Below are 15345 nucleotides of genomic sequence, written 5' to 3'. Positions count from 1 at the left end.
CACCTGCAGTCTTTTAAATGAATGGCATTTACTGTCCCAGACACAGAATCCTGATACTCTGGCAAAATGCACTGGCTGTGGGGGACAAATAATGCTTGAACTCCTACTGCAGATTCATCACTAATTCCTCTCTGCCAGGAGTTCATAAACTCATATCCGCAGCTTTCTTCCTCCTGTGCCTGGGGTGTTTACATGGGGATTTCAGCATCTCATGTTCAGGAACTCTTGCGCAAAGAAGGGTTTCTCCACATTCCAACATGGTGCAAGCCTTGTTCTGGCCCTGAGGGCCACTTCTCCCTGTTGTTGAGGTCTGTGTTCTGCAGCTGCACAGTCACATTGCCTCAAACACCACCATCAGGCTCATTGGTTATGTCTAGATTTCGAGCCAATTCGAATTCAAGTTAATTAAAATTCTTTGCAGGAATCTTGGTTCTGCTACCAGAGACAGCTCATAGAGCCACTTTTTAAACACAATATACTTAGGATTGAATCAGGACTTAAATTGATTAGATCAAGGTTAACTTTGCCTTACATCCAAAAGGCCTGTGTGAAACTGGCTGTTAAATTTGGAAATACAGCCTGCTGTTAGCCTTTAGTATTCTTAACAATTTCAAATCAATAAACTGAATCTTTGAAAGCAGAACCACCAAGTTTCAGTTGAGGCTGGTTGTGGTAATGGAGATGCCAGATTCTGGATTATGGGTAAAAAGGGTTGCAGGATCAGGAAGCCAAACAAGAACTACATTACATGTCTCTTTATTTAATTTAAGCCCCAAAATTAAGAGATGTCTGTGATAGATTGGAAATGTAAATTCACCAGGCACAATCACACAAAAAATGATAAAGACAGATCCAGAGTTTGTAGGCAAGAAATCAGCAAGATTCTCTGAGATGTTTGGTGGGAGTACAGGTTGCTTTTTAAGTTTTCTTTCTTTTCCTTCTGTCCACAAACAACATCCACAAATCCATAAAAATGAAGGATTATAATTTAAGATAAATGATATGTCACATATTTAAGTCTAGAGAAAAACAAGTGTGCAATGGCAGTCTTCATTTTATCATCATGCCGTTGTATCATGCACCCCTGACAATCCATGCCAGGGTGAACCATCTCCAAAAGACTAGCCCCATTTTTAGATATTATTAATTACTTTATACTTCTTGCAACTTAAAAGAAACTAAGCAATTAAAATTTTAGATGCATTCTTGAAATCCTACGGGAAGAAATCAGCTATACAAAACCATCTGACAAAGGAATACGAAGGCAAAAACTCAACATTGTCTTGAAACAGAACTAAATGACTGATATATTCTAATTTTTTCTAAATAATTTACCCAAAGCTGACACTTATTGTATGGTTTGCATTTCTAACAGTGTTTAGTATTTGATGACAATGTACCTGAGTTTGCACTAGTTCTGATGTAATAGGCATACATGCATTATTGCAAGTCTGAAGTACATATTTCTCTTTCCTCTTAGTGTTCAGAGGAAAAAACTAAAAAAAAACCCAAAACCACGAGTGCTAAATACAGTCAAATGCTGGCCATGCAACTGCAAATGAGCCAGGTGTCCACTTAATTGTGAATCCCTGAATTTTCACTGAGAATGAAAAAATAATTCTCTGAGAAAGTAAAAATACCTTTTAGCTGCTAATTTAAAACAGGTTATTCTTTTTCATTGGATCATCATTGTCAAGAATGTTAGCCTTTCAGTGTAGCAAGGTCAGGATACTTGGAAGAATATTAATAAGCTAGCACTGGGTGCCCACAAAGTTCCCTCATAAGTTCCCTCAAGTCAATCATACTTGACTAAAAGAAAAAAATTTTCCTCTAAGTGTAAAGTGAAAAAAAAACCCAATGCAGCTATTGATACGTACCAATTAGTAGAGCTGAGTTCAGACCTGTATGTCTAATATGTCAATCAGGCCCAGGTGCCTTTCTTACCACAGAAAGACTTGATAGACGTTTTTCAGTAATTGCTTTTTGCAGTTACAAACTTCTAAGATGGAAGGACAAGTGTAGGTTCTGCCCACCTCCTTCCATGATTGCCATCATGGTCTGTCTGTAACTAAAATTCATTCATTTAGAAATCATGGCTTCAGTCCATGCACTAACAACCCCTCTTGATGTACTAGCTTTGAACCAGGCCCTTTTGAAACCACAAACAGTCATATGGTCTAAGCAATGACAAGGGAGTACAAAAGCAGTTCTACAGCATCCTATTAAGAAAAAACAATAAGGTGATTTCAATACAAAAGCAGTTCCATTATATTAAAATATCCCTACTGTCATAACAAGTTGGAGGGTAAAAAAATTAGGTGTCCCTGCCAGGCGCAACAGGACAGGTGAAGAAAAATGTAGATGTCAGACAGTTCAAATAGACTTCATCCAAAACATAGAAGTTTGACGGACAGAGATTTAAGATAAGGGTATCATTTTTCTTTGTAGCACTCAAATCTACCGCTATGGATTATGGAGAGGTTCTCTCTTTTTCTGGGGATGGGGGAGAAGCAGCAACAATTTCCTTGCCATTTTCAGAGAATTCCAGCCTGCAAGTAAAAAAAAAAGTGCAAATCTTTCTCATTATTGCTGTGAAAGCCACACATTAGTAAGAATGTCTGTCAATTGAATGTTAGAACAAAGGTGTTCAGCAACCTCTGCTGACAAAATAGTAATGGACTTGGCATCCATGTTAATTTCCTAAACACTTTTGTTTCTTCTCAGTCCTAGTCTAAAAGGTCAGAGTGAGCAGCCACTAGCCTCTGTATACCACAAGAAATTAGTGGATGAATCTAAACAAACAAATGTATTATCAGTACATATTCTCTGGAAAAAATATGCCATAGCATAGAGAATGCATAAATCAAAAGGGTAGGTCTACAACTGAGAGAAATTGCTGAAGCTACAGTGACAAGGAGATGCTGAATAAATAAACCTCAGATGTTTTGTTACCTGCACAAAAACAGAATAGGTCCCACAGAGTGTTCGTTTCAACTCGGTGGCTACTTTGAGAATACAGATGATCAACTGCAGTCCGCTGAGTGCTATCAAAATTGAGAGTAAAATAATATTCCACTCCACAACATTAGCAGGTTCTGTGCACTTAGACCAGGCAGGGTAATCTGTGAGGTACCTATTAGAGAAACACCAGACTGAAGTAAGAAGAATGTTTCTGACTACTGATTTGATAAACAATTTCTTCCAGAAGAGTTAGACCAATGTTTCTTACCCCCCAGCAGTGTCTTTGAAAATATAATTCCATCCACTTGATGAATTGCAGAAAGGGCCTTGAATCAAATGCAGGGTAAAAATGATGCAACTGTATCCCGAGAAAGCAATTCCAAGAAGGGCTAGCACAATAGAAATAAAACTCTGAAGTAAAGAGAGAGAGAGAAGTATTACCTTGTGGGGATAGTGTCAACAGCAAATATGATCATTCAGTCTGTCTAGCTACTTCCTTGGGGCTGAATTTCACATTTGATTTTCCCAGTCTTCACAACCCAGAAAGAAAAATAGCAGGTAAAGAATAGTAAGAATACACATACAAAAGAAAGATTAAGACAGAGTTTAAGACAGTTCTACAACTATAAGTTATATATTAATTTTGTGGGGTTTTTAAACTTGTGTTTTTGTAAAGTTGTTTCCCAAAATACCAGAGGAATGCAGCTGTGTATTAAATATGTCTGCATCCCAGATAGAGTGTATTGAGTAATTTCTGAAAAAAACCACTTCCAAATAATACAGGCAAAGGGATGAAGCTATTTAGCTGGTGTGCTTTGTCCTGTGTTCTTATTTTATTTTACAAGGATTTGGGGAAATGTGTGTCTAATTTTTTTTAATCCTGTTTATGCTTCAGATGAAAGAAGCTACACTTTCTGTGACCTTGCAACCCAATTTAGAATCTTCTGTGAAAGGAAGTGAAAACAGAGCAGTGGAGAGGGCAGCAGGATGTGCCGGAGCAGGAGCAGGAAGGCATTGGAAACAAATACTAATGTGATGCACAGAAATAAAACACAGACTCACCCTGTAGGTTTTGTTACAGCTCTCACTCTGGCAGCACCGATAGAACACACTACACTCCAGTGTTATTAGAATTACTGCCAAAAGAAGGATCTATAAGAGAACATCATACGATCAGTGAGATAACTGCAGATACTAAGCCAAAGTCTCCTTCACCTTTGGAAGTCAGGGACTGCATCTCTTCTGCTGTCTTGATATTTTAAAGCTGATCCATAGGACAATTACTCAAGGCATACATGGAACTCGAGTGGTTTTAGTAGGCTGCTGGTGCACTTGAAAGACAAAGAGTACAGCCTCTACCATCACAGTAAAGTGCTATGACCTAGGGCACAGCTACACCAGTGAAGCTGAAACTATAAAACCAAGGTCACAAACAAAAGAACCAATACCAGTGAAAAGAAGGATATTTTATTGATACAAACACATCAGTTCAACACCTTCTTGCTGACACAGGCACACAAATCAGAGTATTGCCTTCCTTACCAACACATTCACTCTAGAAAAAGTCAGTAACACAAACTTTTGATTACATTCACCTGGACTTTCATTTGTCTTTCAAGTTCATTTGGGTATAAGACCTCTAATTCAGCCTCCACAGGTGATTAAATCAATATACTGTTTGCCTCCATAATGTAAGCATAAATTACATATAAACAAAAAGACAGCAGAAAAAAAACCCCAACACACCCTGCAATATCATTTGCACTTAATAACATACATAACTTGTCATTCAGTATACTATTTTTTTCAGTTTGATTGAGTTTTCTGCCTGCAGTGGTTTTTAGTGAAGAAATCCATATGCTCTTTTTTTAAAGCAATTACATTACTGAAGAGTAATCCAATATTATTTGCAGTAGAATGCAATTCATTAAAAATTCACAGACTGAGCACTTACCATCACACCTGAGAAACAGATGCCTTCAAAATACCACTCATGGCTGGGGAACTGGTAACTGGCAGCAGGCAGAGCTTTCCCGTTTGGAAAGTATAGGAGGATGTTCACAACAATACTCCAAAGTGCAAGAGGTACCAGCAGGCAACTCAAACAGTTTCCACATGTCTCCAAAGCCATCTCTCAAGAACTCTGGAAGTTTTCTTCTTCTAAGCTAATAAAAGTTTACAAGACCTTCAATATAAGAAATATTTTGACCTCCCCAGCTTGATTCAGTATTTCATATTCACAGGAACCAGTGACTGGGGTGTGATTCCAGGAACAGAAGTGCTTAACAGTTAGCAGAACAACAGATTAATATCACTGTGTAAACTCACTGTCTTGTGTTAAACATGGCTTTATGTAGTCATTTCCCTTTTAAAAGATCCTCCTTTGTGATCTTCCAAATGAAATATGTCTAGGAGTCAGACTCAGGAAGGAACTTCAAAGCTCTCATTTCCTAGTACTGCTCAAAAATGTCCTCCTCCCCACCACACAAACTGCAACATAGTTTGTGACAGAAGCAAGGTTTTTCAACCATACTGCAGCATAGGGAAGGGGGCTCTAAGAAGATAAATATGCCCAGCCTCTGTACAGAAGACGACACTTTGCCTTATACTGCAGAGATTTATTAGGAGGACCCTAAGGGGGAACCAATGAGATAATGACTTTCAGCAGCAGGCTGAGTCTGGGCCATCTTGCAAAGACTACAGAAGCCCAATTAACACTGGTTAGAAACTGCAAGGCAGACTTATTTTCACACTTTTAATCAATTACTCTTTCCCACAGCATTATGTGGCTCCAGTACTTTGCAAATTAAATCCTGCTATTTCTCCAGTTGTTTCATTCTGTGCTTACAGCTGAGCTTGCACAGCTACAAGCCTGACCTATGTACATGTGACTTCTTGTGCAGGACAAAAGGTCTGGCTGTTGTTTTGAAATGCCTGCTGTTTGCACTGTGCAAAGCCAAAGTCAGACAGCTTTCCAATAGTCTATGTCATCATTCCCCAGCCCCAGAGCACCTAAACGCTATCCCAGTAACACAGAGCCAGGGCAGTTTGAACACTTGCAGCACAACCCAAGCCTTCAGTCTTATGCCCCTGTGAGTCACCAGAAAAGTAACTCAAGAATGACCTTACGCTTTACTCAATAGCAAAGTTGCAGCTGGAGAACAAAAAAAAACCAAAAAAAACCCCCCAAAACCCCCAAAACCAACCAACCAACCAAACAAACAAAAAACAAAAAACCCCCCCAAAAAAACCCCAAAAAAACCACCCCCAAAAAACCCAAAAAATCCCCAAAAAACCAACCAAACAAAAAAAAAACAAACAAACAAACAAAAAAAAAAACCAAAAACCCCACCACAAAACAAATAAAAAAGGGGCCTCTATCAAAAGCAGGAAGGCTGTTTCTAGAAGCAATGACATCCCAACGTATTTTCCTTCTGTTTCCATGTGAGCTGTTTCAGGCTCGTCACACATGAGGCTCCTCTCATCCTCTCATAAAAGCTGTTTGGATTGTACGTTGTAACTAATTCCATACTATCGCTTAACATGAGATCACACAAGGAAATGGGTGGGGCGGTACTCACACAATTCCACCATTCTTCTACCTGTTCTCTGCTGTGACTCTCCTCTTTTCCTAGGAGGCTTCATTTTGAAGTCCTCATTCTTAATCTTCTCATATTTCCTGTTTTACTCTCTCACCACTACAGATACTTTTTTTCAGGTCTTCCTCTCATCAGAATTAGTAGCAAACCTGCCTTTCCAGACTCATAGGCAGAGACAGAACTCATGCCATCAACACTACGCCACAGAGAGCAGAGGAAACAGCTGCATAAAAATCACGCACATCCAATCCCCATGATTTTTTTAGTACAGAACTCAAATATCATATAATTGGCTGAAATATTTTCTTAAAAGCAAAGGCCAAAATTAATAGCAAGCATCTTATTTTATAATCAAATTTAATGTAATTTTCATCATAACCTGTTCTGATTAGAAACTACCTTGAGAAATGATGACTGAAGCAGCATTTGTTCTGCAGTACAGCAGTCTGCTTCATGACTTTGCTTTTGAACTGAGCCCTGCAAAGCTCAGTGTGGTTATTTTTCTGGCACACAATGCCACTAGAACAGGAAACAACTTCTTTATACTAAGAATTAAGCAAACCTGTAAGCTAGTTTCTCAAGCATCTTGCCAAGTGTTGCAAGCACTGCTTTTCCATTGCTGTCATTATTCATGAATTGATTCCAAGCCTGTTACCGAAAATTCATGTTTACTCTGTGTGACTTCTCTGCCAGCTGATATGAATACAACCTAAACCAATCACTTCTTCACAGTGTAACTGATAAATCTCTCAAAACAATGTCTTATGCACCGGACATCAAAATAATCCAGCTGGCCATTTTTTACATGACAATATAGAGAGTGAGCAGTAATGCTGTGCATTAGGGCTACAAGAATCTGTTGGTGCTGCATGCATTTGTGCTGAAGTTTTGAGTCTAAACGCTAGCCTAATCATTCTATATATTGGAATTCTATATATTGCAAAATTGTTTCAGTTCTTTAAGTTATTGTGTGTACCAGAAAAACAAATAAGCATTATGCAAGAATAAAGGCAAAAATCCTTAAGTTGCATGGTAATTATACATTATTCTATTGAGGACTTTCTTTTCCATTTTCTCTCCTTCCATACCCCATTTAAACTTGAAGATATTTTTTTTCAAAACTGTATCTTCACACACAAAGACACTGTATCACACAGCTGCAAGGAATTGTGTGTGTATACATATGTGCATGCACGTATTCTCCTTCCTCCCTCCCACAGCAGGACAGGACAGGGATAGACACTACAAAGAAATGGCATTAAATGGCAATAAAGTCCCCCAACTACCTCTATGTATTTAGGTATGAATAAATACTCTTGCAAAATTCAGGTATCCTGAGATTCTAGATACAAACTCTTTTCATCTGACAATTCTTTTGCTGGTGTAGATGTACGTAGACAATTTTGCTTTCACAGTTCACTTCTTTTTTTCAGGTATGTATTTGTACAGGGCAGACTTAACTGTGCAGACAGCCTGAGATACACCTGAAGTTTCTGGCTGTCTTTAAGGACCACCCTCCTTGTTACAAATAGCCTAAGGATGCACTGTCACTCACTGGAACTTCTTTTTATCCCATGAATAGAAACTAACTTGATTGTTTTCAAGGACAGTATGAACAGCTAAATTCAAAAACTGAGCCTCATTCCTTTGAAATAAAGAGCATGTCACATTTTGGTTTTCACTTGAAAAATGCCATTGCCAGCAGCAATGCTACATGCTGGCTTTGCCAGCAATGCTGTTGGCAGCACATTATTCAGATGTACTTGTGATGAAACATTCACTCTAATGTGCAACAAGCTATACTTCAAAGGTTCTTACCCAGGACCTTACAGTAATGCCTTCAAGCTGATAACCAGTAAAGTCAGGTATTTCAGATTAATCTGTCTTTACTGACCTGAATTTGGGCTGCATTCCTTGAATGCTGTGAGGCCTGAGGGTAGCTGAGGCAAAAAACAAGAGTCATGCCCGCATCTTGCTTTATCTCAGGATAAAATGGAGCAATCAGGAGGTGATCCCCCTTGGGAGACCAGGAGGTGCTAAGCTAGGCTCAGATGTGCAGGGACCCTCTCAGCTCCCTGGTTGAGAGCTGCCAGCCCTGACCCAGGACTAAGTCTCCACATGTGCTGTTGTATCTGACCCAGAGCTGTTGTTGAACCCTTATTGAGGAACAAACACCTGTTTCAGTTCAATGAGCCAAACCAAGCAAGGAAGCAGTTCCTACTCTGGCAGAGCCTGCTGGAGAAGAAAAACAGGTTATAACCTGACTGCATTAAATCCATGTTCTCAGGCCACCACTGTCCTTTACTCCAAGACCAGGCAAGCAGTGTTTCAACATGGGCAGGGAAGGAATCAATGACACCTCCTGGGTATTTTTAATACAAATCTTTATTTGTGAAATACAGGGGAAGTTCAGAAAAATTCTTAAAAGCCCTCAGTCATCCACATTTTACTGCTGCTTTGGTTTTGGTCCAGCTAACCAAAACCTTTTATCCAGGCCAGGCTGGATTTGGTTTGTGTTCATTCCAAGATCGGAATGAAAGAGCAACTTTATTGGGAAAACAGGACAAAGTACAGAGCTGTTGTGTCAGTAGAAAGAGAAAAATAAATAAAGTCACTTTAGTGACATGTTTTAAGGCAGTTGCCTGTACCAAGATCAAATGAACCAAAGATATTCAGGATACATTTACTTTCAGTTCAGGCAGGTTAGTGGAAAACCTGCATATGACTCCAACGGCAAAGGCCCCAAGTCAGTTAAATTCATGGCAACAGCACAGTTTGACAACAATGTGTATTTCAGTTTGCCTGGAATATTTAAAAAAAAATCCACAGTATATTCATTACAGCACACACATGCACCAATGTCAATACATGGTGAGGTTTCTAGCAAACATATGTCTGTGGGGGGGAACAAAAAGAAAGAAACATATTAATAGAAAGAATGCTAATATTGTATCCAACTAAAAATGCAAAAATTAACCTGAGCACAATTAGAAAACCATAGCATAGCTCTTCTATACTGGAGTTAGAGCAAGGAAGACAGGGGGAGAAAGTGGCAATAGCTTTGAAAGAGCCCCAGCACCCAACTGTGTCAATTAAAAATGTGAAACACATGCTTACCTATAGTGTGTGATATAAATTATATCTGGTTCATGATTTAAACTATGGTTTTTCCAACACTAGCACTCTGATACTGATTTTGGAATATGTCCAAACTATTTAACAAGGCTTTAAAGAAATTTGGAGAAAATTTCCTTTCCTCACTAAAAAAAAAAAAAAATCCACCTTCCAAAACCTTCCAGATTTGTCTGCAGATTTTATTAGCTATTTGCAATTTAATTCTTTCTCTTATCTTACTTCCACTGTGCAAGGCCAGGATGCTGCAGTTTTCATTACATGCAGCATATTGTCAGTGGCTTATGAGCTGCTGTGGACAAAAACCAAGGCTAATACAATATAGTTAGAACAAGCACCACAAAATAACACAATGGTTTAGGCAAAGACCACAAACACCAGGAGATCAGTATCTCAGTTATATCACCTATGCAGTGTGATGATTGCATGTGTCATTGGACAGACAAAAGCCCTCTAGCTCCTAGCTCTTAGGCAGATTAACATTACGGTGACAGTTGAGGAATCAGCTGAAAGCATGTGATCAAACACTACATGAAAATTCTAACCACAGCAGGGCTATAGGAACAGCTGTACAGGGAATTGTTGCTTAAGAATACCTATAAAGTAATTGCTGAGTAAAACCCCACAGTAGTATAAGTAACAAGTTATATGTTCATCTGAGAAGCATGGGTACGTCTGCAAACTACTTACCTCCTCATGACTGCAGCACAACCCACACAGTCCTCCAAGAATGCCATTGATTATCTGTATGAAGCACAGAATGAATTCTATTCCTCCCAAAACAAGCAGGATGGAAAAGAGGGTGACGTTCCACTGCACGATGTTTTGAGGTTCCTGACATTCAGACCACTTGTTATACTCAAACAAGTACCTGTACACAGCAATTAAAAGCATATTAACATTGTGTCAGAGTAGGATACTTACCATACACTATAACCAAATTATGTCTAGCCTGTAACTCTATTGAGGCTATTCACTCTATGGAGTCCTAATAGGCTAGGATGCCTTAGAAATAGACTCCTAAGGGAATAGAAAAAGCAATGTTTTACTCTATGCAAGGTTTCTTTAGTTTAGGAAGATGTTGAAATATCAACCACACATTTTTGTTGTGTCTTAATTTCTTTTTTAAAAAATAATCTAAGGTATAAATGCAGGTTAAGGTTTCCTGTTGCTGGTTAAAGTGAGGCACAAACTCAAGAAAGCTGAAAGAGCAAAGGTTTTTCTCAAAACAGTCACATGAGCTTTGCAAGATTGGGCTTTTTTTCTAAAGATAGCAATCATTGATCTGAGGCAAATGGGTCACTTTCTCTCCTGTGTCACTGTCTTTGGGCCCTCATATGCTTACTTGGATGAGCCAAACACAAAAAAAATATGGTGAGGTACTGCAGTATTTCAGCTGTTACTGCTCACTCACATCTTGAGAACATCAGAACTTGCCTTCAGCAAGGACCTAAATTAGTTCTTCTACACTCAGTCACAGTCAGAAAGATGGAGAAAGAGGAATGATACAAGTGAAATACAAACTATACAAGAGATACAAGTGAAATATAAAATTCAAACTCTGCTGCAAAGAGCTTTATGTGGCTTCTTAGAACTCCAACTGTCTCTAGTCTGGCATCAGCCATAAGCTGTTGCTAGATACACCCTTGAGGTTGCCAGCCATACAGACACTTTAAATGCCCGCCGTGATATGAACCACATCAGGATTTATGTGCATTAATGGAGAATAGCACACTGAGACTTTTTTCGCAGGAGAACCTTAATTAGGGTTAGTTAGGAGCTTCTTGCCCTCTCTGTCCTGCAGTGTACAAAGATTCTTATAAATCTTCTCAAGTTTCATTTATGAGATTCTATGCCATTGTCACTAATGTGGGCATTGTGCCACTTTATGCTGGTACAAAGCAGCTTCAGAAGCAAGATTGACAAAACAGACTCTTACACAAATGATAAGACAAATATCTTAACAACCACTATTCCTAGTTTGTAAATACTTCAAAGTCCTAAAACTTTATATTTTGTTAGAGATGTTCCTGGACATGAACAGTATATGATGTATAGATTTAATCACCTACATTTTTTTAATGGCTTTGATTTTATACTCTAGGAGCAAGGGTAATTGATGCCATTTGTTAAGTTCAAATTGGGAAGGATAGATTTATGAATAGATTTTGGTATATGGTTACTGAACATTGCTGAAAGGTACTGGAATAAAGCCCATGTGTACATTGGGAAGAGATAACTTCCTCATGAACAGACAACTTACCCTCCAGAGGAGTCAGTGAAAGGATAGATCCAGTTTCTTTCTAGGTGGGTAAGACAATACGGTCCTTGAGACAAGCCCAGTGCTGAAATGATTATACAGTATCCAGAGCCAAGGATCCCAACAAAGGCTGCCAGAACTGAGGACAGCATCTGCAGAGCAGACATAAACATGAACTTTCAGCACAGCCATCGCCTTGTCTTTGGGATTACCTGGGACTGGGATGTACAGGCTCACTTACCGCACAGCTCTTTCCACAGCCCTCATGGCCAAAGCACCCGCAGCAGTCGTCATTGTGAAGCCCAATGAACACTGCAGCTGGAATGAGTACCTGGGTATGGAAAAAAAACCCACACTGTTCTTTTGGTTGCACAGAGAGGGCAGATATAATACAGTACTCAAACTGCATTCATTTATGTTGCTACTTGGCAGTAAGCTGTACAGGTCATTCAGCTTTAGTCCTATTTAACACAGTAGGCATCTCACTACTGACATCACCAACTCCAGCACATGTACATTTCTATTGCCACTGTGGCAATATTGCACTTAAGCACAGAAAGAAACTGTTGGGGTGTTGCTACATTTAAAGTATTTCAGCTTTAAAAATTTCTCTTTTCATTAAATGCTGTATTTGCAAATAAAATGCTTTGCAAAAAAAAAAAAAAAAAAAAAAAAAAAAAAAAAAAAAAGAAGGGCATTAGCTTTATTCCAATGAGGACTACAAAATAAAGTTATTTGAAAAACAGCTGCTGCCAATATACTTGTTACTTAAGAGCAATCATAATTACCTGTGTGAAAAACCAGTCTGACTACAGTAGAAAGTCTAATAAAATTTTGCTCAATTCAGACAAACATCTTATTATAGACATCTACTTTTTTCCAAGATTTCACAACCAGTTCCCAGTGACAGAAATGCAAAGTAACAAAGCAGAAGCTATCCATGAAAAGCATAAACCATCCTGAGTTTTTAGCATAAAATCAAGAAAGAACTGAAGGAGCTGAATGAACAAGAAGGAGCTGATTAAAAAGAGGATCCTCCCACCAGCAATAATAGCACTTAACAGTGTCCACTTAAGACTCTACACCCAAGAGTACTCTGGAAAAAAAATAAAGAAAGGGTAGAGAGTTATTTGCAAATGCCACAGACTTACTTAACATGAAACTAGAACAATAACTATCCTGTTGAACAGACACATACTTGTCAACCCTTACTCAAACCCAATGCTGAGCCTCAATGCTTCAAGTCCAGAAGAGGTTGTACAAGTGCACTGCAGGAGAAGTTCCACTGGTTCCATTTGTATTATTCTGTGTGTAAAGCCCAGTCTTTGCAAATCCCACTCTAGGTCCCAATGGGACTGTAATACAGCTGTAAGCACCTCTCACAACACAAAACACCTTAGCATGCAATTGTTTCCAACCTGTGATTTGCAGACACCTTGAGATCATAAAATCATAGTCTTAAGAATTGGAAGGGACCTATAACCTATTTCTAAGAGGACTTCTAAAAGAAGATGAAAAAGGAAGCCTGGAGTTAGAGGTCTTAAATATGCTGCAGTGTGATCCACAAAACTGAAAAGATAGAAAATAAGAACTTCAGATTAATGACATCCTATAATAAACACACTCAGTCCTTGCATCCTGTTACTCAAATGCAAAGCTTTGACAACTACCACTCGATTCCTCTGAACAGCTAAGGCAGAGAAATAGCTGTCAGCATGTCAGATAATAGAAATTAAGGAATTATATCTAAATGCTCATTATTTAGGGACATTTAAAAGGAAAGTAGTTCAATAATATAACAAAAATTTAAGATTTAACCATTTATGCTAACTGTGACTTGCTGAGAGGCTTTGTTTCACTTTTGCATTTGGATTCTGTGCCCCTGACCCTACGATTTTTTAGCTTTAAAGCGACATAATGTTGTAGATAACAAAATCAATAATAATTAATTATAGCTATGGGATAATATAGCTCTTTTTTATATATACAACTACAGAGACACCTGTTGACAAAGATATTTGATTAATAAATTCAGGTAACCAGTAGAGAAAGAGCAGTACCAAGTACCTCCAAAATAAATTTGAAAGAAGACACTAGGTTAATACTTACCAGAAAGCCTCCACCTAGAATGCCATGAAGGCACTCCACGTATTTGCTGAGGTGATGCTCTGAAGCAAATCTTGTTTCACCATTGGGAAAATAAAGTAAAGTGTTGGCCACAATGCAGAGGAGGGCAAGGATGAGCAACTTATAACCAACACATCTAGCACACCTTCCAAAACACATATTTTCAACTTTAAAAATCCTCCTTCAACTTGTCCAATTCAACCTATCTCACACCTATCCACACCTAAAAGAAGATCAGTGTTTATTCTTACCTCCTTAAATACCAGGGGTTACCTAACTACCTAGATGACGTTTATAACCCTTCCTAACCACCATTCTCAATTGCAGAGTGAGAGGGCAGGGATGGCAGAACACCACCGCCCTTTTAAAATGCATTAATTGTAGATTAACCAAATGCAATGAAGGAAATACTGAATACTAGGTGATTTCACACAAACATATGATGCTTGGAATAATCACTGGTGAACATGATTAGATGTGAACAACAGGCTTAAACCACAACACAAGTTCTGTTAGGAATTGAAGGAAAGATGTTTTGTTTTCTTTGTTAGAAGCAGCCTTGAATTTTAGGTTTATAGGCTGATTCAGAACAACCTGAAGCCAGGGAGAGACTTGGCTGACTTCAACAGCATTGAGTCAGAGTTTTGGATATAAACAGAAAAAGGTCTACAGCAATAAGAAGTATGTAGAGCAACCTCTCACTTTACTATCCTGTTGATGGAACAACAGAAAACCTCACCAGGAGGTTGGAAAACAAATAAAAGGAACAGGTAAGCTTCTTAGGATTGTCCTTGTTCTTTCCATTATAAGAAAAGCTGATTTTAGATTAACAGTCAATTAGTAAATGGTTTGGTAACAGTTAAACCAAGCAAACACTCATGAAAAATACTGCTTAAAAAAAGAATTATAAAAGAGAGTCCTTGCACTGAAATATCATGTATAGAACACACACAAAAGAAAAATGCCAAGAAAGAAACAGCTTATATCCAAGGTTTCCAAATGGTGTTTTATGTACCAGTAACATTAATTTCCATAGTAAATAGAGACACAAAGTGCACTATAAAAATTAAGATCTAGCCTTTTCTCTTTTCCCTCTTGCAAATTTTTCTAAAATAACCCAGAGCCTTTTTCTTCAGACACAGCTCAACACAAAGGTGTGAGCTGCCATGCCTACTGCCATCACATGACAGGAGGTAACTAAAATGCACAGGCCCAAACTAGATCCAGGTGGTGCTGCTGCTGCCATCATCACAGTACAATGTATTT

At 38.5% G+C, this 15345-nt stretch overlaps 2 protein-coding genes across 4 annotated transcripts; both read right to left on the bottom strand.

The window, feature by feature from the left end:
- Nucleotides 1–740: 740 nt before the first annotated feature.
- Nucleotides 741–10428, bottom strand: TM4SF18 (transmembrane 4 L six family member 18). Of its 2 annotated transcripts, XM_066556483.1 has the most exons (6): nucleotides 10383–10428; nucleotides 4916–5126; nucleotides 4024–4113; nucleotides 3230–3372; nucleotides 2953–3133; nucleotides 741–2549 (listed from the first exon to the last, which is right to left on the bottom strand). In XM_066556483.1, exons 2-6 carry the CDS (start codon nucleotides 5090–5092, stop codon nucleotides 2535–2537), a joined length of 606 nt encoding a protein of 201 aa, XP_066412580.1. In that variant the 5' UTR covers nucleotides 5093–5126; nucleotides 10383–10428; the 3' UTR covers nucleotides 741–2534. The 2 variants fall into 2 exon arrangements, with proteins under 2 accessions (XP_066412580.1, XP_066412579.1); XM_066556482.1 differs by lacking the exon at nucleotides 10383–10428 and having other exon boundaries at nucleotides 4916–5169.
- TM4SF1 (transmembrane 4 L six family member 1) lies at nucleotides 8928–14238 on the bottom strand. 2 transcript variants are annotated; one of them, XM_066556481.1, is made up of 5 exons: nucleotides 14062–14238; nucleotides 12194–12283; nucleotides 11956–12104; nucleotides 10383–10563; nucleotides 8928–9455 (listed from the first exon to the last, which is right to left on the bottom strand). In XM_066556481.1, exons 1-5 carry the CDS (start codon nucleotides 14236–14238, stop codon nucleotides 9441–9443), a joined length of 612 nt encoding a protein of 203 aa, XP_066412578.1. In that variant the 3' UTR covers nucleotides 8928–9440. The 2 variants fall into 2 exon arrangements, with proteins under 2 accessions (XP_066412578.1, XP_066412577.1); XM_066556480.1 differs by lacking the exon at nucleotides 8928–9455 and having other exon boundaries at nucleotides 10218–10563.
- Nucleotides 14239–15345: the final 1107 nt, after the last annotated feature.

This window comes from Molothrus aeneus, chromosome 10, assembly GCF_037042795.1.
Source record: "Molothrus aeneus isolate 106 chromosome 10, BPBGC_Maene_1.0, whole genome shotgun sequence".
Taxonomy (NCBI): Eukaryota; Metazoa; Chordata; class Aves; order Passeriformes; family Icteridae; genus Molothrus; species Molothrus aeneus.
This window is presented reverse-complemented; position numbering and strand designations above follow the sequence as displayed.